We start from the raw sequence: 23,286 nt of genomic DNA, 5'->3' as shown, positions 1-23,286 counted from the left end.
ATATATATATATATATATATATATATATATATATATATATATATATATATATATATATAAAACAACATAATAACATAATTATCCAATTAAATTAATAGAAATCCCCAGAGAGCTGTCACCTGCTTCTAGTCTTTGGCTGTAGGACCCACAGTGTTACTGTTTTAGCAGCAGGCAGTTGCTTCAACACAACAGCTTGAATAAACTTGTTGTACATTATCTGTTTGGTATCAGTTTGATGCAGAAACACAATCAGATGCAGACACTTCCTGAAAGAATATAAGAACATGTGATCTGTGCTCGTGGTAACAGTGGTTAAAGATAAGTAGCAGTTGAGTTTGGGCTGATGATGATCACTGTGGCACTCTCACTGGAGGAACATCTGTAACAGATGATTCAGGAAGTAGCTCTGGTAATGAGCCAAAAGTGTCCACAAACGCCAGAAAGGCTGCTTAAATGTATTTCACTCTTACACACAGTTTATGGAGCGGGCCAAGAAATCCCTCATAAGTGTCGTTTGAACTTCAGCTCATTTATAAATAACTGAATTATAAATCTGTTGTATTTCCTGACTTTTTGTTTCATGTTTTTGATTTTATTCATACTTGTAATTGTATCTATTTGTCCGAGTGTCCCTCTGCCTGTCGGTTAGTTCCCCTGTTAGTTCCTCTCTGTTATCATATTTAATGATAGTCTTCTTGCTTGGTGTTTGTATTTTGATTATTTCCTGTTTTACTTTTCTCTGTCATACCTCTGAGTCCTCTTTCCAGGAACCCATGACAAAAAAATACCTCTCATAACATAAAGAAATGCCTTTTCTGTTGACTAAGCTGTCATGTAGACAGCGTTCACAGGAGTATCGCAGTTAAAGCTGTTTGTGGTTAAGTGTTTCATTATCAGAGGAATAAAGTCACGTACTGATAACCAAGTCTACACTGCTGCAGAAGAAAAGAAGAAAACAAAATAGCTGCAAAGACTAAAAATGTTGGCGTGCTATGCTGAGTGAGTTTAAGGCAGGGGTGTCAAACTCAATCACAGGACGGGCTGAACAGGACTAACCTTTATTGAACATCTAAAACTGAAAATACTTTAATCAGCCATATGAATTTGAATGGCCAGAAAACAGCAACGTTTTCCTCAACACATGAAATTAAATATGAAATTATATTTTTCTAAAAAATTTTTTTAAAAAATCAGGAAAAATGAGAAAATTTCAAGCTGATGAAAATTTGCAGTTTTTTTCAGGAAAAAACTGTGATGTGAATTTCTGTACGTCAAAGTCAGAAAAACGCTGCCTAAACTGCACAGTGTGTCCAGACTTTTTGGGTGGGACAAATGCGCCTGTCTCCAATATTGGAGGGGACGTGCCCCCCCCCCAACCCCCCGGTTCCTACGCCCATGGTAATAAGTGCTGACTGATGTTTTTATCCACTGATCAGTGTGTCATTAGGTTAGTGCACAGGTCTTGGCCCATGCAGGATCTGTTGCAGTGCAGTAGAGGTTGTTTATCGGCACATCTGTTAGATTAGCTTTGCGTGATTTCCAGCTCCTCAATCAAAAAAGCCATTCTGGCTCCTCCTTATTTGCGTCACCCTCCTTTGATCTGATTGGCTCTCCCTCACAAGCAGAAGGTTTGAACAAGTGGAGCCTCCCTGCTCAGACCCACAGACCCCATCAGTGATTTCACATCAGAAAAGCCTGACCTCTTCATCTTTAATGCTCACACACCATATGGACATCATCTCATTTATTATTACAACAATGTTTCAAAGAGAAATGAAATAGAGGGCTTAATTTTCAACAATACATTTTTATGTTTAGGTAAGTCAGACTTCCCCCATTTGGATTTGCCTTGTTTTTATTTATGTTTTCCTTCATTCCTCCCCTTATCCCCTCTTATCCATCCTTTGCTGTCATTGTCAACTTTGACACCCCACCCTCACCCCCACCTTTACAGAGCGAACAAGAAGGAAGTCTTTCTCAGAACTGGAGTTTGACGGCAGGAAACGCCCAGCAGCATACTGCTGCTGACCCCTCTCAGCTCTCCAGATCCTCTGGGAGGTCCTTGGAGTGTGTGTCTGCCTTTGTGACTGTTTGTGTCTTTATGTGTTGAGTGTGTGGGTATCTTGTGTCTTTGACGGGACATTGAGAGATGTGTGTGTCACAGTGTCGGTGGATGAACTGTAGAGGGCAGTGCACTCCTGCCCTCCCCCTCATCCTCCTCCTCCTCCCTCTCTCCTTCCTCTCCTTCACATTTCCATTTGCTCAGGGAGAACGCCACATCCCCAAAACATGTGAGTCGTCACTCTTTCACAGCAGAAGTCTCACACTGACTAAAATGTAACTCTATAAACTTACATGTTCTGGCAGCCAGTATTAATTCATGGGCACTGAGTGCTGGGTTTAAAATACTACAATACCCACAAACCTGTGATGCTGTGGCAAAGAACAAACAGAAGGCTGAATTCAAAAGTGGTTTATCTATTTATTTATTTTAATACCGTAAATTACTCTAAATGTTCACATGTTCAAGGTCTACAAAAATGATAACTGATTTAAATCCTTCCTTCAAGCTCCAAAGACAGGATGTTAAATGTAGGCTAAGTATTTCAAATGCTCTCCTTTCACTGCCCTCCAGTGGACACACACATAAACTACACAACAGGAAGTGACTTTCTTCGTTCCTGTGATGAAGGAAGGTGTGCTGTGGCTCTGAGACGTCATCCATGTGATGGAGGCCGTCACTCGCTGACTGATGGGCAGTCATACAGTGAAGACCTGTTCACCCAGTTTTGATTATACAAAGCAGAGCATTTCACTGTGCATTGTACTGTGTATAACTGCGCATGTGACAAATAAACACTATCTTATTTCTCTGCCTGCACACAAATACAAATACTGACTTTGCCAGAACTACAAAAACATGTATTATTGTCTTTAAAGGAAGTCGTTCTCAAATGAAACTAAATTTAAGGAGCAGTAAATATTAAGATTTATGGAGGACAAAACTGGTTTAATAAAAATTAAATGACTCAGTGTAATACAATAATAATATTCTGATACATTTAAAGTGTAAAATTTGATAATTGATATTCCAGTGTTTATTCACTTTTTCCTTTATTGAGCTTCATGTTTAATTTTCCATTTTATTTCAAGATGTCAGTTTGAGGCAAAAAAAAAAAAAAAAGTTGACCCCCAGTACACTCTGTATATTATCATTAATAATAACTCGATATAGGATATAGGGAACATGCGTACATATGCTACAAAATGATACACTATAATACATTAAATTATTACTTTAGTATCTGTGTGTGTTCAGTGTTACAGCCTCCTGTGCTGACACAGATGCCGACATCACATACCATTTTTGTTCAGGAGGACAGCAGTTTGTACTGTGAGGCCACTGGTAACCCAACACCCACGTATGTATACACCACCAGTGTGTGTGTGTGTGTGTGTGTGTGTGTGTGTGTGTGTCCCTACACATTGTTAAAACATGCTTAGTATATAAACGGGACTTTGGGTACTTGAGGAGTCTCCACATGTGATGAGTTGGCGTCACAGACCCTTATTTATTATTTCCTAAATTTGATTTATCCTCTGGAAACATCGGCTCCAACATTACTGCCATCAGTCTCTGCCAAATTGTTTCCCAATCCAAATCTGCCACATTGGCTGCTCCTCCAAAAAAAGATCCTTACCTCAAAGCTCAAAATCTCTGCAATAAGTTCTGAGTGAAGCCACACTTTAGTCCCTTTTTGCCTCTGGCTGTGGCTGTAGTTAGCGCAGAGACTTTTTTATTTGGTCCTGGAGTATTATGTGTCCGTATCATATCCTCCTCTGAGAGTGATGTGGAACATCTGTAAGGGGGATTCCTTTAGATTTGTCTGAGCTGTTTATTTGGACTCAAAGTAACTTGTTACAGTGTTGCTTACTGAGAAAAGTAACTTGTCAGAGTACTTTTGTGTTCCCAAACTGAACATCCAACATTTATGGGCTATGCACCACAAGGTGGCCATAAATAACCCAATAAAAAAGCCCTCATTTGATCCGGCCATGGAAAATTTAAGCCACACACTTACGACGTATTACATATTAGTCTTCAAACTGGTACAACCACTGATGTCTTTGTCCTGGTCTGTCTCCAGTTTCCGCTGGGTGAAAGATGGAGAGTTGTTCGGGTCGGAGCATGTAGGATCTGGGACATTAAAGGCTGGGGAAGTAGGCAATTCCCTGGAATTGTATGAAGGCCACTTCTGCTGCTATGCCTCCAACACCCTGGGAACTGCAATGACACAAACTGTGAAAGTCACTGTTGAGCGTAAGTTACACAACAGCGAGTCAACAGTCTTCCATGATGTTCACACATGCTGAAACATTTATGGACATGACACAGTTACTGTCTAGCTTCAGTGTGCAGAGGAGTCAGGATGTTCAGAGTTCTTCTGTGCAGGTCAGCTGTTCCTCAGGTTTACGCAGTGGAACAGTTTATAATCCTGCGCTCCATCTGAGTCTCCGTCCTCAGGACCTCACACAGTCCCCAGCAATTTCACACATGGATCATCACAGTAATTTTCACCACAGCTTTCAACCACAAAACTAACACGTCTCTTTGGTCAACCCCAGCAGTGTATTTTTGATGCACACAGGGTTTTGCGTTGGCACAGACTGTTATTAAGTCTGACCCATTTGCCACTCAGCATACTGAAGTTAGTAAGTATGTCATGTCCATAAATGTGCACGGGGTCATTTCTGTTTGTATGCCATGTAATGCTAGGTATTACAGTCAGCATTATATACAACATTATATACTGTATATATTAAATTAAACTCTACCTGAGTCCCATTCATTGTTTCACAGACATTTCAGTATCATCCATCACAGATCTGAGAGACAAAGAAAAACAAACTACATGAAAATGATTTGTGGTGTTGCAGAGCTCTGTGCGTCTGTAACATTAAAATTCACCAGAGAATAAAGGAAGGGAGAGAGCGGGCAGGAAAGCATGAAAAAGAAAAGAGATCCAGGGAGGAGAGAGCAGGTGGAGACGGTCAGACAGATGATTTAAATTCTCTCAGACATCTCAGCACTTTTTTATAGTTGGACAACGTACACCGGGCGTGCACGTGAACGAGGCTTCTGCACTACATCTCTGCACCTTCCAGGTGTCACATGATTTCATGACGCACGTACAGTAACACACGTGTCACTGAGTGCGCTCGGCTGCAGCACACAGCAGTGATGGGAAGTCCGTGTTTCCCTCGACCGTGTTCAGACTCCAGCCAGTTTGATTTACTCGCAGAAGAAAAAGTTCTCGAGATATGAAGCTCTACACGTTACACAAATCACTTTTCTTTAATGGCTGCTGTGTGAACTATTGGTTGAGTAATTGATTGTTTTATTTCAAACATGTAAGTGAAATAATAACAGGGTACATTGTAGACATAAAAAGCAAAAGATATCAGTATTTCTATATACCACGCAAGAGAAATGCTCAAAAAAAGAATAGGATGAAGTTCACACTTATTTGTTCCTTAGATCATTGACTATAAAAAAAATGAAACTGAGGAAGAGGATGATATGAGGTGTAAAACCTGATGCACGGAAATCAAAAATCACTAGAAGAATTCAAACAATGATTAGCACGACGTGGAAACTTGCTAGAAACTCCCACATGCACCGGGAATGACTGCAGGAATTTCAGCTTCAAAAGAACCGCTAAGGGTGAATATAACTCATGAGGAGCAGCCTCTAAAAGGATCGAGGTGACCTATAGACTTCTGGGTGAGAATACACCTTTTTGAGGGGTTCAGGGTTGATATGAGTAACAGGATGGGTGGTGTTCGACAGACAGCAGTTTAGTTGAATGTACTAGTATGGGTAAATCAGCCCTTAACGGGTTGAATCTCATGGCTAGATGGAGGCTCTCTCTTCGCGAGAGTTTTTCCCCCTCAAGACAGTCAACAAAGGGTGTGGGTGGTTGGCATCTCTGCTTGGAAGTCACTGGTTCTGTATATAGTTAAATTGTGTTTTGTTTATAAGTTCTTGGATAAATGTTTAAGCTGGATGAAGTGGGGAGACAATAACAATGTGATCCAGACAATTAAGAATAATGGTTGCCAAACAAGAGCTTAAACTTACATCTTTAAATGTTAATGAAACCCAGTCAAGAGATCCGAGGTCATAACCAAGTTAAAAAGGGAGAAAGCGCAGATATATTTCTTCCAAGAAACACGTTTATCTAAGACAGAGCATGAGAAGCTCAAGAGATTTGGATATATTTCCAGAGCTCACACACAAATACCTGTAAAAGAGGAGTAGCAATATTAATATCAAATGTGGTTAATTTTGAATGTCAAAAATAAATCAGAGATAAAGATATAATATTAAGGGGAACCATTGGACTAACAAAGATAACACTGGTGAATGTTTACACACCACCGGAAAGTGATAAAGGATTCCTTAAATATTTATTGGACACTATGTCAATAGAATGTAAGGAATATGTATATGTGGAGGAGACTTTAACCTGATAATGGGTCATAATTTGGACACGAATAGTCACAGGAAACATAAGAAACCCATAAAGAGATGGTTTAAAAACACAGTGGAGAAAATGGGGTTTTTGGGCGTGTGGCGATACCTACACCCCCCCTCAAAGAGATTATAGCCATTACTCTGTAACTCATTCAGTTTATTCAAGAATTGACCTTTTTTTTTAACTCAGAAGGAGAACAGGCACAGAATACAAGGATGTAATCCTGGTGTGGCTGATGTGTCTGATCACAGCACTGTCCATCTCAGGATTCGGCTGGATTCTGAAAGCAGAAATACAATATGGAGACTGAATACTGCAATTCTAAATAACCGAGAAGTGGCTAACCATATTAAAGTTGAAATAAACACCTATCTGGAAGATAACTGCAATGGGGAAACAGACCCAGCTATAATATGGGATGCTCTGAAATCTTTTTACAAGACTGGGACAAATGGTTAACATACAAATGAGGAAAGGACATAAGCAAAATGTTCATGTGCTTGTTTTTACATGTTTGTACAGGGTTTCTGTTAATGTATAAATTACGTAAATGCGAAACTTTAATTAAAAGATTTAAGTGGGGGAAAAAAAACTATGCTGTGATTTAATTTATTGGGAAAGATGTCCAGATGCTGCAGATGTTGCGTGTTGAAGTCTTAACTTGTATTTTGTTGGTTTGTGCTTCAGCTCGGCCAGTTCTTCTAAAACAGCGTTTAATACGTAAGACAGCGTTCCAGGGAGAGAGCATCATCCTGTCCTGCAACCCTCCAGGGAGTTCCACTCCTCCGAGCATCCACTGGATGAACATGAGTGAGTCTGTTTTCTGTCCAAACTACCGGCCGGCAGTCCAGCCAGGAAATTCACTGGAACTTGTTGGATTTGTTTACATCCACATTGCAGCTCAGAACTTTCACTGTAAAAAAAAAAAAAGCCCAGAAATATATTCTATAAATATTACAGAATTTTCCTGTTATTGTGAAATATGTGAAATATCAATAAAATCACAAAATAGACAGTGAATTATTGTGTCTAATGTAAAATAACATGAAAAAAGTGACCTGTGAATAAACATGATTTTTCATGTTTTCACAAAAAATCCATTATTTTTCCACACAAAAGGACTGTAAAAATACAGCCACAAGAGTAACGTAATTTCACAAATACGTCATGTTTATTTTAAAGTTAAAAAACTGTTAAATTCTAGTTTTACTGAAGTAAATGCATATCTGAAATCTGATGCACTGGGTGCATAATGACACAAAAAATGTTTGTAATTTCACAAGGATTTGTTCAGTAAATAATATTGTGTGTCATCATCAAATTGTATCACACTGAGTGTTTCTTGTCAGTTCGTGAGAAAATTCCTATGGATAATGTTCACATGGCAATAAAGTATTGGACCTTGAACCTTTAAAGTACATTTTTCTGATGTCCCAGCTCCCAGAATATTTCCATGATTTGACGAGATTTTTTTTAACAGTGTGGGGTAATGTTTCATTTCCACTCATTTTTCTGCCTAATCTCTTTTTTTCCTCCTGCTTAAACTAAAATGTGGCTCTTTGTGGTCTTGATTTTCTCAGAGTTGATGCACATCACACGGAGTGAAAGAGTGATGATCGGCCTGGATGGGAACTTGTACTTTGCGAACCTCGAGATGCGCGACTCCCGAGAGGACTACATCTGCCACGCCCTGTACAAAGAGGCCAGGACTATCCTCCCTGCCACCTCCGTGTCCCTGACTGTCAAGCAGAGTGAGCGCACACAGCCAGGCTCTATACCACGGATCAATAGTCATGACAGTTTGCACATTAACGATCATGAAACTGAGCTCTTGGCTCTTTTTTTTTTTTTTTTTTAAACTTTATTTTACCAGGTAAAATGTTTGAGAACTAGTTCTCATTTACAAACATGACCTGGCCAAGAGGCCCCAATCGAATCAGGTCCAGTACACATAAATATAAACATATAAACATACAAACATACCAAAAGCAATCAATAAATCAGAGATTTAACATGGAGCATGCATGTAAATGATGACAACTGGATAAAAACAGGAATGAGGAGAAGAGTTAGCGTAAAGGGAGAGAGAGGACATTAACATGTTTGTGTGATTGTACGCATGTATGAGTACATATAAGAGAAAGTGTATGTGGGTATGTAAATTAGTGTGACCTGGGGTGGTCAGCATGAGCAACAGTCAACTATAATCTGTTGAATTTTATGGAGGAGATGTTAAAGTTGCAAGTTTGAGGGAGCTTTGTAAAGTGTTCCAGTCATTTGCTGCTGCAAAGCGAAAGGAGTTGCAGCCAAAAACAGCAGCGGTATTGGGAATGGTGAGCTTAATGTATTCACTTGACCTTGAGCGATATTTATTATGGGCTACATGAAGAAGAGATGACAGATAAGGTGGTGTCCTGCCCAGGATTGTCTTTTTTTTTTTTTTAAGTTTTATAAATTTATTTTTTTAATTTTCAATGAAGAAAAAACACAAAAAAACAAACAACAAACAGGATTGTCTTTTAGATGAAGTGAAACCAGTGATGGAGCCGCTGGGTGTGAAGGGAGGGCCAGCCCACCAGTTTATAAAGGTCACAGTGATGAGTGTGGAAAGGCGCAGTAATGGAAAAGTGGATGGCTGAGTGTCCAGTTTTCTGAGAGCAGTGCTTGATGCCATTTTGTAGATGATGTCACCATAGTCCAGAATTGGGAGTATTGCCATGTTGACAAGAGTGTGCTTGGCAGCGTGAGTGAAGGAGGTTTTATTGCGGAAGAGGAAAGCTAGTCTGGCTTTGACTTTTGTCTCAAGATTGTTGATGTGTGTGGTGAAGGACAGAGATGAATCCAGCCAGATGCCTAGGTATTTGTAAGATTTAACGTACTCCAAAGCTGTGCCATTGGCAGAGCTAATCTTGGGGGTGTGCCAATGGCAGTGGCGCAGTGGGTAGGTGTTTGTCTTGCAGCAGGAGGGTTGCTGGTTCTGAATGACTGACTGAATGTATTCTTAAGATAGGACCAGGCATCATCTCGGGAATGGATAGAATTGATTGTGTCCCAAGGCACTGCTGCAACATCTTGAAGAAAGGCCTGCATGTTACGTTTCTTCAGAGAGCGCTTTGTCACAATCACTGGTGGTCTTGTAGCAGAGCATCCAGAGTGTAAACATTCAATAGCACAGTGATCACTCATTTGGCTGAAAACTCCAGATTTGTAGTTAGATGGGGTATTAGTGAGAATGAGATCTGTCAGTGTGGCGGATGAGGGAGATTAGAGGTTGGGTCTGGTAGGCTCAGTTATAATTTGGGAAAGGTTTAGAGCATCAAATTGCTGCTGAACTGTGTCTGGGGGGTTGATCATATCCCAATTTAGATCACTCAAAAGAAGAAATTCACAGGTGATAAATGGAGCTAGGAGTTCACTAAGGGCGGTTGGTGAAGGAGCTGGGGCAGAGGGTGTTCTGTAGCAGACAGTGAGAAAGAAACTGTTTAAGCTTTACCGCCAGTAATTCAAACTGTTTGGGGACTGACTTAGAAAGAGCAACAGTGCAATGCAGATGGTCTTTGACATACATAGCTACACCACCTCCCCTGGAGGCTCTATCCTGACAAAATACATTGTAGCCTGGTATCAAGACATCATGGTCAGAGATGGCTAAGACATCGGTGTATTTTGTTGGTTTGTGCTTCAGCTCAGCCAGTTCTTCAAAAACAGCATTTAATACCTAAGACAGTGTTCCAGGGCGAGAGCATCATCCTGCCCTTGCTCCTGAGCTCCTACCGGCTCAGGAGCAAGAGACTGAGTGTGTAGTAAAATGACAAACAGTAATGTACTGAAAGCCACTGGAATTTTTATCAGGAAATGCATGTCAGGCTAAGTGTGGTGGCAAGTATAGTAGGCAATGTTAGACATTGTTAGACAGTGGTGCTAGTTTCAGTCATTATGCAGCTGAATGAAGGATGAATTCTCCCATGTGATTGGCTGATTGAATATTTGGCTCAATGAGCAGTTGAACAGGTGTAATTAACAAAGTGGCCATTCAGTGTTTTTCCTCATTCATTAATTGAAACACTTCCTTCAGTTACACTCATGTGATGTGTGTGCCAACAATATACAGAGGAACAGTCTGTTGATAAAAACACAAAGCATTATCTCACTGGAAATCATGTTTGGTGCCTACAGCAGGTCATTTAATAAAGATTCACTGAGTTCGTTTACAGAAAGCTATACTTCACACTTTTCTGTGCATTCTTTTACAAGATGATGTGTACTGATCTCTTTTGTTTCCCCTCTCCTAGGGGATGTTTTTCATGGCGGTGAACCCGACTTCTTCCATCCTGCCAACTCCAGTGTGATGGTGCTGAGGGGTCACAAGTTCACACTTGAATGTATACCCAAAGGCCTGTAAGCATGTGTGTGTGTGCGTGTGTGCCTGCATGCTCAGCATTGATGTCAACTTCACACAGTGTATGTGTGTGCTTTTCCACCCGTGTTTGAACAGTGATATTTTGGCCACCTCCTCCAGCTCTAACGACTGGGAACGCCCAAGTTTTTGCAGTTTGATTAGCCTGCTGCTATCTGTTAGCTGCCAGAGTCCCGTAAGCTAACCAAGCTCAGGAGGCTCCTTCACCTCTTTGGTCAACCAAAAGAGGTGTAGAGAGGCACCAACCACCTTATGGCCACAACTTCATACAACTACCTCAGCAATAGAGGTGCAGAACATGGACCATTCAGACTCACTGTTCCTAGCCTCTCACAGGAAGGATGTCACTTCTTCTGGATTTGGTAATTGATGGCTCGGTTGCTGCCTTAACCTGAGGCTTCAAGACATATGGCCACAGATCTGATGATAGGGTTACGCTGTCTCCAAGAATGCTGGGTACCCTGAATTATTGTTTGGTGCATAGCCACAGCTGTGAGTCAGGACTCGTTCCCTGACTAGAAGGCCCAGGAAAACAACCCTCTAGTGTACTGAAGAAAACCTCAACGTACAAGCACTGAACATGCAGGCAACAGTCATACAAGAATAACCACCCCGGCCTGCTGCATTCATCAAGGGTAACTCCTTGGTTACCGAACCTAAGTTGTAAGTTGAGGTGAGCCCGACAATATTTAATTAACATCTCTCAACTTCACCATTTAGCTCAGGCTCTTTCTCCACCAGAGGTGACGATCCATGCCATAATAGCCAGTTTGATCAGCTGAAGATAGTGCTGCCTGAGCCTCTTCCCCTGGCCATCACCTAATCCACAATACACCAAACTTCTGCAGCTCCTCCTACAGCTGGTTGGCCCACAGGAGTGGATTCATGTGGCTCTTTCAGGCTAGTCCCAGCCAGGTCCCACAAGCTAACCACTGGAGCTCCTATCCTGGACCTGGCTCCAGGTTTGGGACCCCGACAATCCTATCCTACCCTATCTGTTCATTCAGCTCTTATTTCCTCCTGTGTTTGATCTTCTGTTTATCACCTCTATCTCTGTGCTCAGTTCTGTCTCAGTCACATCTTTCTTTCTGTTCTTTTCATATTTTTCTGTCTCTGCAGACCCACTCCGAAGGTGGAATGGCAGAAGAAGGATGGTATCCTGGAAAACACGACTGGTCAGGTCACTAACATTGACCGCTGGCTTCACTTCGACAGCATCACTCAGGATGACGACGGCGAGTACGAATGCAACGCCTCCAACATCCACGGCTTCGCCACACGCTCCTTCACGGTCACTGTGGAAGGTAGGCCGCTGAGCTGAGCGCAGCTTGTGACGCTCTGCTGAATGTGAAGAACGTTAGTTTGTATAAACTCAAAAGGAGAGGAATAAAAAGAGGAATCCTCTTTCAGAGCTGACTGTGGGTCCTTGATTACTGATGCTTACGTTGAACAGGAAACATTTGACTGAATATACAACCTCTTTACATGAGAAGCTATAAAGGTTTTAACAGATTTGAACATTCTTTTCTCACCTTTAAAGGGGTGCTCCACCAAAACACAGACCAACGACAGATGAAGCAGCATTTTTGCATTTTCTGGCATGGCAGGAAAATGTGAGTTTAGCTGCTAAGATTAAAACTAGTGTGGCTCAGTGATGGAGTCAAACCAGTGCTAACAAAAGTCCTTTAAGTACGACGCATTTCTCCTGAGTCAACATCACCTGTTTTGTTCTGTAGAGCTGGATGTGTTAATTATTGTCTCGTAGGATTCCCATTTGTTCTTATCTGACCTCCTTTGTGTTGCTGCTGATTCAAAAGCATGTAATTGATTACTGGCTGCTTTTTATACGTCTGCTCTGTTGCGTCATTAACGATTACGTGCAAAGTAAAAGAGAATTTTAAGATTTTTTTTTTTGTTTCTTCTTCTAGCGGCTCCTTACTGGGTGAAGAAGCCCCAGAGCCTGATGTACGCACCGGGAGAAACTGTGAAGCTGGACTGTCAGGCCGAAGGCACCCCGAAGCCCACCATCACCTGGAGAATCAACAGTGTGCTAATTACAGGTACAGTAAGTCAGTTTGTTTGGTATTGTTTTTTGGAGGGTTGCCATCAAAAGAATCGTGTCACTGTAACTCCTACCAGCAGACTGCACAACCCACTGACTGTACCTCCTGACCCATACCCACCTCCAGTGAAACAAGAGAAATAATAGAAGGGAATGAGAGTTAAAAAAGAAGGAAGGGAAAGTAGAAAGAAAAGGGAGGAAACTAAGAAATGGAGGGAAAGAACTGTAAAACATGTAAAACAGAGGAGGCGGTAGAGGAAGTGAGGGAGGCGCCTGGAACAGCTGCTGCTTCTTTCACTTGACCATCATTTATCTGTTAAACGTTTTTGTGTCAAATTACTGACCTATACTCCACCTTAACCCCCCCCATAGAAGTGGATGAAGAACCTCGGCGCACCGTAACAAGCGGATCGATGATACTGAGAGACGTTAACATTGGAGACACCGCCGTGTATCAGTGTGAAGCCACTAACGTGCACGGCTCCATCCTCCTCAACGCCTACGTCTATGTCATCGGTATGTTTCATGTCGGCCTCACATTCCCCTTTACACTCTTTATTCTGTCTGATCTGTAATTGGTTAATGATGGTGTCCCTCTCTCAGAGCTCCCCCCTCAGAGCCTGTCCTCTGATAGGGTCATCTATGAGGCTGTTGAGGGCGGAGACATTGCGCTTCACTGTGAATCTTTTGGCTCGCCACAACCTCACATCATATGGTAATACAATAATCCTAATTACATTAGTGTCTCTATTATGCAACCTCTAATTGAGTTTTAATTAAGTTCCTGTATTCTACTGTTGGAGTAGCACTAATGTGTGTGTGTGTGTGTGTGTGTGTGTGTGTGTGTGTGTGTGTGTGTGTGTGTGTGTGTGTGGTCTCCAGGGAGCGTGAGGACATGGTTCCTCTGCTGTCAAACCCTCGTGTCTCCTTGGAGATCAACGGGACACTCAAACTGTCCGGCGTCAGCGGCGAGGACAGCGGCGTGTACACCTGCTCTACAGGAAACACCGACACCTTCATCACTGCTGAGCTGCACGTCTTCAGTGAGTTTTCTGTGCCAAGCAATTTAATGTTTTGCACAGTGACGACGGCCTGAATGTGCTACATTTTAAGATGTTCAGAAACAAAGACACACACACACACACACACACACACACACACACACACACACACACACACACACACACACACACACACACACACACACACATTTGTTTGTGGTTGGACCGTTACAGACACACACAGAAAACACGTGTCAGCTGTGAGAGAAGAGCTTGTGGCTAAAGGCAGTTCATATGCAGACTGCTCAGCAGAATTGTTTGTGGAGGTTTTTGAGTTATTTACAAAGTTGAAAGGTGTGTGTGTGTGTGTGTGTGTGTGTGTGTGTGTGTGTGTGTGTGTGTGTGTGTGTGTGTGTGTGTGTGTGTGTGTGTGTGTGTGTGTGTGTGTTTTTAGTTATTTTTTACTTGGATATTGGAAAGTTTGTTTAAATATGTTTTAGTGATTTTTATTGAAGTTGGTGTTTGCTGCTTTTGTTTGGGTTTGGTTTTATTTAGTGTTTGCGGTGATATGTACTTTCATTTTTGTTGTGTGCTTTGTCCTGTTTTGAGGAAAAGAAAAAACAAGAGTAACACAACAGAGAGATCTGGCTGCCACCCCCAAAAATTAAATAAACCCAAAAAAACCTCATCAAATCATCACCTGGAATTCCCAGAAATGCTGTTTCTAAAACTGCTTTAAAAGCATCTTCATTACAGTCACAGTTTAAATAATTGTTTAAAAAAATACAGTAATAATTACACAATATTTATATTAATGCAGAGACAGAGTGATCAGGCATAACCCTCCACAGTGATAGGAACAGCCCACAACTACAGCTGATACTTAAAAATAGCTGCCTAGCAGCTGAGATAATCTATAAATCCCATAGATTTGAAAGAAAAAAAAACATCATCTGTGAATAGTTTGCATCTAATGTTTAAACTGTCTGTAAGCTGTTCTAAGGGCAGCAAATATAAACCAAAAAATAAATTAAAGGAGCCATAAGACTGTGCTGGGAAGGAATGAGACTCTCAGTCACCAGCAGACACGAAAAACGTAAGTTTGTGAGACATGATATAAACTGATTTAATGCTGAGGATAGTAAAAATAATGCCCTTTTCAATCAAAAGTGTGAGATGGGGCAAACAGTGGCCCAGACGGTAGGCAGTCGGTCCCTCCACATTACTCTACATGTACATGTTTACACCCTCAATTTAAAGTTGGACTGTAAGAGCTCCACTTTATGTTGAAGTTATAGCTGTATCTCGTGACCTAAAGCCTAACTTTATTTATGCAGTAAACATTTTCCTTATGAACTGATATTTAGATGCAAACATTTACTATCATTTTACACTCTATTGATTAAAAATAGGCACATTTTCGTTTTGATGGCACAGGGGTATGCTGGGAAAGATAACATTTCTACTTCCTGACCTTATTGTCATTTGTGGAAAATGCATGTGAAATTTCTGCTGTTTTTATGTTACTTTGGGAGGGATTAATGTGCTTTTTGGCCTGTGAGTTTATACATAAGCTTAAATGTTTCTGTTCCCCCGACCTCTGACTGCAGTTGTCAAAACCAGTGCTTGTGTCATGCTGTGTGGGTAGCATTAAAAATTAATAGTTTTTTAAAAGAAGAAGTTGGCAAAATTACAGCACAGCTTTACATCCTTTACAGAAAAGCTTCATGAATAAATGAACATATAAAAACCCTTCTGTCCTGTTTTTCTCTGTTTTCTTCAGATCGAACTGTGATATTGGAGGGTCCCCAGGACCTCCGCGCTCTCCGAGGTACCACCGTTCTCCTGGACTGTCGTTTCTACGTAGATCCTCGGCTGCGCAGCCACAGGGTAGCCTGGAAGCAAGGCAGCCACAAACTATCACAGGATGACAAGTAAACAAACACACACTTGCTATGTTTCTGTCCACAGCAATATTACATTCTGAGGACACTAACACCAATGTTCAGATCCAGTCAAATGCTGAAAAACTGATTGGACAGTGCTTCACAGAGCAACCAAAAGCAACCACTGAGTTTCTCAAGGCAAAGAAATGTTGTTCAGTGGGTGAGTCAGTCACCTGATCTCAGCCCAGCAGAGCAGCTTTTCAGTGACTGGAGAGAAAAACGAAAGCAGAGACCCACAAACAAGCAGCAACTGAAGCTGGCTGCAGTAAAGGCCTGAGAGAGCATCTCAAGAGGGGAAACACAGCATTTGGTGATGTCCGTGGGTTCCAGACTTCAGGCAGTTTTTGACTGCAAATCATTTTCATCCAAGTATTAAGATCAATCCTTCAACAATTGTTAGTTAAGCCTCTGAAAATAGGGGACTATGTCTGTAATTCTGCAACAAAGTCTGTTGTAGTGAAATTCCCCCAACAATGCAGTGACATAATGTACGTTTTACTGTGGGACTTTATTCATATAGCACACTTTTTGGGATTGCTTTCCCAGGTTTGCCCACCAGCTCTAGTCCATAAGTGCTGCTCGGTCACTGCCAGATTGAATCTCCTTCTCTCTCCACTATCCCAGTATGCTACTGCGTACTGTATATGGGCAGAGACTAATATAACTTACTCTGGATGGCATCACCTTAACTGAACTCTCAAAATAAAAGTGAGGGGTTGTCCATGTGTGACTCAGTCATGGATACAGTTGTGTTCTCTGAATTAAAAAAATGCAAAACATACTTGGGTGGCCATTAATATTGTAGAGTTACAATGTGACCATAAAATAACCAAATGACACATTCTCCTTAAGTCAAATACCAGACTTTGATATGCAACATTTCTTAAACAGTGTAGAATATTTTAGAGAACTTATTTCAGAGTTTTTTGGGTTTTTTTACAGTAACTTTTGGGTGTCACCAACAGTAGGATCACATGTACTAGTGTTGTTCAGCTGTTTGCTATGGCTCCTTGTTACAACCATATTTACAGAAACATTTGTTCTAAATAGGTTGTAACCAAAAACAGAATGCAGTGATCTGCAAATCTCATAAACCATATTTTATTCACAATAGAAAACAAGTAAAATGTTTAAACTGAGAAAAAGCACCATTTTAAGAAAAAATTATCTCATTTTAAATTTAATGACTGTAACACGTCTTAACACCTGGGACAGGACCATTTTTTTCCACTGTGCAGCATCCCCTCTTCTCTTAACAACAGTCTATAAATGTCTGGGAACTGAGGAGAGCAGCTGCTGGACTTTTGGGAGAGGAATGTTGCCCCGTTCTGTCTGATAGGGGATTCTAGCTGCTCAGCAGTCCTGGGGCTGCTTTGTCCTGTTTTTGGGTTCCTGATGCTCCAGGTGTTCTCAGCTGGTCAAAGATCTTGACTGCAGGTCAGTTCAGCACCCGGACTCTTCTGCTACAAAGCTGTGCTGCTAGAATAGCTGCACAGCTAGCATAATCCTGCTGAAATATGAAGGCCTTCCCTGAAGAAGACAACATCTGGATGGAAGCACATGCTACTCTGAAATCTGGATATATTTTTCAGCACTGATGGAGCCTTTCCAGATGTGCCAGCTGCCAGTTCCAATGATGGACCCCCCCATTTCATCAGAGATGCAGGATGAGTGCTGATAACAATCCGGATGGTCCCTCTGCTCTTTAGTCCAGAAGACCCCCCCCCCAAAAAAAAAAAAAAAAAAAATTCAATTCGTCTGACCTCAGAACAGTTCAGAGAAGACTACGCTGTTTCTGGATCATGTTCACAGATGGCTTCTTCTTTGCATGATGGAATTTCAGCCTGCGTCTGTGGATGGCACGCTGAGCTGTGCTCACAGACACTGTGAACATCTGCCCTTCTTTACTTCTGAGAATCTCTGCCTCTCTAAGATGTTTTTTATACCCAGTAATGTCACTGACCTGCTGCCACTGAACCCGATTAAATGCAAAATGTTTACCCAGCGTTTTTTTTTAGCACCACTTTCTCTTCCAGTCGTTTGTTGAGTCCGTCCCAGCTTTTTTGAGATCTGTTGTTTTCACTTAATTCAAATTGAGCAGATATTTTTTTATGAAATGGTAAATCTAATTGGGGTTGTACACATGTCCTTGTGTGTCTGTGTGTAGGTACACGATCTTTGAGAACAGCACGCTGAAAGTGGTGGACATCCAATTAAATGACTCCTCTGAATATACCTGTGAGGTCATCACTGATCTGGACTACGCGAACGCCCAAGGCTCCATCGCTGTCATAGGTGTGTGTGTGTGTGTGTGTGTGTGTGTGTGTGTGTGTGTGTGTGTGTGTGTGTGTGTGTGTGTGTGTGTGTGTGTGTGTGTGTGTATGTATTGTGCAGACTGTATGACAGTTTGTGTGGGGCTCTCATTGTTTTTGGTTGGACCCTCAGTGCCCCCGGATCCTCCCAATTATCTGTCGCTGTCTAATATTGAGGGTCCTAATCTCACTCTGAACTGGATTCCAGGACGCTCTAACAACAGCCCCATAACAGGTACAACGCACACATGCGAATTTGAATTCAGGTCACAAACTGATAAAAATATCCTGCCCTGTCTACATAATAAAATTAAGACAACTATTTGCATAATTTATTTATGTTGATCAAGCAAGATTGTTCTGTGTTTAAAGTACTTACTTATTTCTTTACATGAAATATAAAATCCAAGTAAAGTGAACTTAATTTTGTCAAGTAGGTTAAGCAAGGTTTACCTTGTATTGGTATAAGACTTTAAGCAACACCTGCTGTGCAGGAACTGCATAGTCCTTCAGGAAAAGAGCTGCAAACTCTGCATACTCTTTGGTCCTGTAGGCCCACCACCCGCAGGAGGTGTCGTAGGGGTCGGGTGCAGCGTGTGCTGGGTGGTGGCCGAGGGCGGAGCCCCTAGCAAACCGATCCCCGGCTATCAAAACTGGCTATTGTCCCAGTGGACATGGAATGTCACCTCTCTGGTGGGGAAGGAGCCTGAGCTAGTGCGTGAGGTTGAGAGATACCAGCTAGATATAGTTGGGCTCACCTCAATGCATGGCCTGGGCTCTGGAACCAGTCTCCTGGAAAAGGGCTGGACTCTGTTCCAGTCTGGAGTTGCCCTTGGTGAGAGGCGGCGAGCTGGGGTGGGTATTCTTGTATCCCCCCGGCTTGCTGCCTGTACGTCAGAGTTTTCACCAGTGAACGAGAGGGTAGTTTCCCTGCGCCTTCGGGCTGGGGAACGGGTCCTGACTGTTGTTTGCGCTTATGCGCCGAATGAGTACCCACCCTTTTTGGAGTTGCTGGGCGGGGTGCTGGAGAGTGCTCCATCTGGTGACTCCATAGTCTTGCTGGGAGACTTCAGCGCTCATGTGGGCAATGACAGTGAGACCTGGAGGGGTGTGATTGGGAGGAACGGCCTGCCCGATCTGAACCCGAATGGTGTTTTGTTATTGGACTTCTGTGCAAACCACAGTTTGTCCATAACGAACACCATGTTCGAACATAAGGATGTCCATAAGTGCACATGGCACCAGGACACACTAGGTCGCAGGTCGATGATCGATTTTGTAATCGTATCATCAGATCTGCGGCCGTATGTTCTGGACACTCGGGGGAAGAGAGGAGCTGAGCTGTCAACTGATCACCACCTGGTGGTGAGTTGGATCAGGTGGCGGGGGAAGATGCTGGACAGACCTGGCACACCTAAACGTATTGTGAGGGTGTGCTGGGAATGCCTGGCAGAAGCCCCAGTCCGGGAGATCTTCAACTCCCACCTCCGGCAGAACTTCGACAGCATTCCGAGGGAGGCTGAGGACATTGACTCCAAATGGACCATGTTCCGCACCTCCATTGTTGAGGCTGCTGCTCAGAGCTGTGGCTGCAAGGTGGTTGGTGCCTGTCGTGGTGGTAACCCCCGAACCAGATGGTGGTCCCCGGAGGTGAAGGGAGCCATCAAGCTGAAGAAAGAGTCCTATCGGGCTTGGTTAGCCTGTGGGACTCCAGAGGCAGCTGACAGGTATCGGCAGGCCAAGCAGAATGCAGCTCGGGCAGTGGCTGAAGCAAAAACCCGGGTGTGGGAGGAGTTCGGTTAGGCTATGGAAAAAGAAGCGATTCTGGCAAACCGTCAGGCGACTCAGGAGGGGAAAGCAGTGCTCCACTCACATGGTTTATAGTGCGGGTGGGGTGCTGCTGACTTCAACTGAGGCTATAGTCGGACGGTGGAAGGAATACTTCGAGGACCTCCTGAATCCCACTGACACGCCTTCTGTAGTGGAAGCAGAGTCTGGGGACGAGGGCGATGACTTGACCATCACTGGGGGTGAAGTCACTGAGGCAGTTAAACAACTCCTTGGTGGCAGGGCCCCTGGGGTGGACGAGATTCGCCCTGAGTTCCTGAAGGCTCTGGATGTTGTAGGGCTGTCTTGGTTGACACGCCTCTGCAACATCGCGTTGAGATCTGGGGCAGTGCCATTGGATTGGCAGACCGGGGTGGTGGTCCCCATCTTTAAGAAGGGGGACCGGAGGGTGTGCTCCAACTTTTGGGGATCACACTCCTCAGCCTCCCCAGTAAGGTCTATGCCAGGGTGCTGGAAAGGAGGGTCCGTCCGTTAGTCGAACCTCGGATCCAGGAGGAACAATGCGGTTTTTGTCCTGGACGCGGAACGCTGGACCAGCTCTTTATCCTCTCAAGGATATTTGAGTGTGCGTGGGAGTTTGCCCAACCAGTCTACATGTGTTTTGTGGACTTGGAGAAGGCATTCGACAGTGTCCCTCGGGGTATCCTTTGGGAGGTCCTGCGAGAGTATGGGGTGTCTGGCCCGTTGTTGCGGGCCATTCAGTCTCTGTACAACCGCAGTGAGAGCTTGGTCCTTATAGCCGGTAATAAGTTGGATTCGTTTCCTGTGGGTATTGGACTCCGCCAGGGCTGCAAACTCACCGATTCTGTTCATAATTTTTATGGACATTTGTATTCTCATGTATTATTTTACATTATTACAATAATATATAATGAGGTTCAGTTAGCTTTACAGAAAAATAGCAGGTAGAAACACCCTCCAAAGAACTACTTTTGCTTTCTTACTTTGAGTACATGTCAGAGCCTGTACTTTTTTACTTTTACTTAAAGAAGTTGAACTAGTACTTCCACTTTTACCAAATAATTTTTAACACAACTACTTGTACTTCTACTTAAGTGCAGAATGTCAGTACTTTTGCCACATCTGCTTTTGGTGTATGGGTTTCTTGCTCAACCCAATGAGCTAGACTACTGCTACTGTTGCTGGAGTTTAAGGCCATGATTTTAAATCATTCTTCTTTTTTTATTTACAGGTTTCACAGTGTTCAGAAACTATTGAGATAACCAATAAAGTTTCACTTATGTGAAATCAGTGCTTATATACATGCTTAAAGTCACTGAAAAAAGAAAATCATGAACCATATCATACCTGTCTCCTTCCAGAGTTCATCATAGTGGCTCAGAGGGAGTCCCATGTGGAGGAAACGAAGTGGAAGTGGGAGGAACTGAAGAGAGTGCCCGGCAACTTCAACCACGTGGAGCTGACCCTCCGTCTGCACAGCACCTACCAATTCAGTGTCATCGCCATCAATGAAGCAGGCCAGAGCAGCCCCAGCATCCCCTCAGACCACCACAGCATGTCACCTGCTGGTAACGACCAATGTCTCCTCTTAAAACTACACGAATAATTCACCATTCATTGTTGTTAAGAGTTAAGATGTTTTTGCTGGTAAAGACGAGCCTATCACTGCAGTGTGTGATGTTTCTCTCAGTGGGTGAATTATCCATTTTCTTCCTTTTCAGGGTCACAATTTAAAATTTACAATTGTTGTTGTGTTGAGTGCATTCTTATTTTCATGCTTTACCTCGTTTCTCTTTCTGTGACTGCAGTGAGTAGAGTTAAACAGGTGAAGTCCAGCAGCACTTATCATATTCATATTACTTTTAATGAACCACCCTCTCTTCTCTCAGGTAGGCTCTCCATAACAAGTTGGCTGATACGAATCATCTGCAGCATCATCATCATCACCATCTTGGTTCTGATACCTATTATCCTCCAATGGCGCCAGGGCAGCAAATACAGAGGTATACTCATTAAAGATGTTACCTGCAGGTTCACAATGTGTCACAAAACAAAAACAAAAGGCCATGGAGACTCCACACAGCAGAGACACTGATGTCTGAGAGGTTCACAGAGGTAAAACAGATGTTTCATTTAATTTGGGGCAAAAACACATCTGATGGTTTATCTCCCTTTGTTTTTTTGTTGTTGTTTTTTAGAGCATCCACTAACAGGTACTCCAGGTTCTGCATGTGAAGACTCAACCTACCAGAGCCTCGATCCAGCCAGCAGGGACCTGGAACAAACCTACTCTGCACTTACACATCACGCCTGAGACTCTGGACTCATAGCTGGCTTTGATTTCTGTGCTTCAAGATTTCAGTTTATTCACAGACGCTGAAAATTCATAGCAGCCACACCCATAACTGTGCAAACTTTAATACAACTTAATAGGGTGAGTTTAAAAAAAAATCATCCCCTGAAGATTTGTTTTAAAGGAGGAAATTGCATATAGGGGGCCAAAACAGTTTTTTCTATCAGGCTGTGAATGTGTTTGTTTCTGCGGGAGCCTCAAGTGGACATTAGAGGAACTGCAGTTTTTGTCACTTTAGTGTTTGCAGCTCAAGTGCAGCAGGGCTGATAAAAGCATGCCAGGTCAGCTCATTTATGCATGCTCATCACTTACATTTTTTACTTACTTTATAATTAAAATAACATGGCGTGTATTTATGAGCTGTCTCCTGCCGAGCTGTGATTTAATTGGGTTTGATCTAAACAGTGAGTTATGTCCAAGATACTGTCCTCCTCTGGACCCTTTTTAAACTTGCAGGCTTAAACACAGGTTTATTCCTCGGGCATGTCTGTGTGTATGAAAGGTGCATCCTCTGAGGAGGGCATAGCTTCATGTAGATTTTTAACAGGCTTTTTGCTGCTGGTTACATGCCCTGCTTTTTTTAATCATTAAACTGTTGACACATTAATACTTGTGATGTGAGATAAAAAAAACTTTAGGTCCAGCCTGATTTTCTTTATAAATGTCATTAAGTGTTATGTACATCTCGTACTTTCTCCTGTAATTCACTGAATTATTTTAATAAACTGCTGATACTTGTAGCTGAAGCCACGTCTCTGTTTCTTCCAAACTTAACTGGTTAATGGTGTCTCTTGTTTAAATGAAGACCAGCTGTTACGGAGTCTCTCTGCTCACAGAGAAACTTGTT

The 23,286-nt window shown here is 42.5% G+C and overlaps 1 protein-coding gene across 1 annotated transcript; it reads left to right on the top strand.

The window, feature by feature from the left end:
- Positions 1-2,149: 2,149 nt before the first annotated feature.
- LOC115783689 (neural cell adhesion molecule L1-like) lies at positions 2,150-23,033 on the top strand. Its single transcript, XM_030734635.1, has 17 exons — positions 2,150-2,298; positions 3,303-3,422; positions 4,149-4,321; positions 7,227-7,349; positions 8,120-8,290; positions 10,832-10,937; positions 12,076-12,260; positions 12,885-13,016; positions 13,391-13,534; positions 13,622-13,733; positions 13,901-14,061; positions 15,803-15,953; positions 18,133-18,260; positions 18,411-18,512; positions 21,448-21,654; positions 21,976-22,089; positions 22,285-23,033. Exons 1-17 carry the CDS (start codon positions 2,150-2,152, stop codon positions 22,398-22,400), a joined length of 2,394 nt encoding a protein of 797 aa, XP_030590495.1. The 3' UTR covers positions 22,401-23,033.
- Positions 23,034-23,286: the final 253 nt, after the last annotated feature.

Source organism: Archocentrus centrarchus, chromosome 7 (assembly GCF_007364275.1).
Source record: "Archocentrus centrarchus isolate MPI-CPG fArcCen1 chromosome 7, fArcCen1, whole genome shotgun sequence".
NCBI lineage: Eukaryota > Metazoa > Chordata > Actinopteri > Cichliformes > Cichlidae > Archocentrus > Archocentrus centrarchus.
Note: the sequence above shows the minus strand (reverse complement) of the source record. Positions and strands in the feature narration are given on the sequence as shown.

Coding starts and splice junctions, on each gene's coding strand:
- LOC115783689 (XM_030734635.1), top strand. CDS start 2,150: ATGTGTGTGTCACAGTGTCGGTGGATGAACTGTAGAGGGCAGTGCACT. Junction 2,299..3,302: donor ATCCCCAAAACATGTGAGTC/GTCACTCTTTCA, acceptor TTATTACTTTAG/TATCTGTGTGTGTTCAGTGT. Junction 18,513..21,447: donor TAACAACAGCCCCATAACAG/GTACAACGCACA, acceptor GTCTCCTTCCAG/AGTTCATCATAGTGGCTCAG.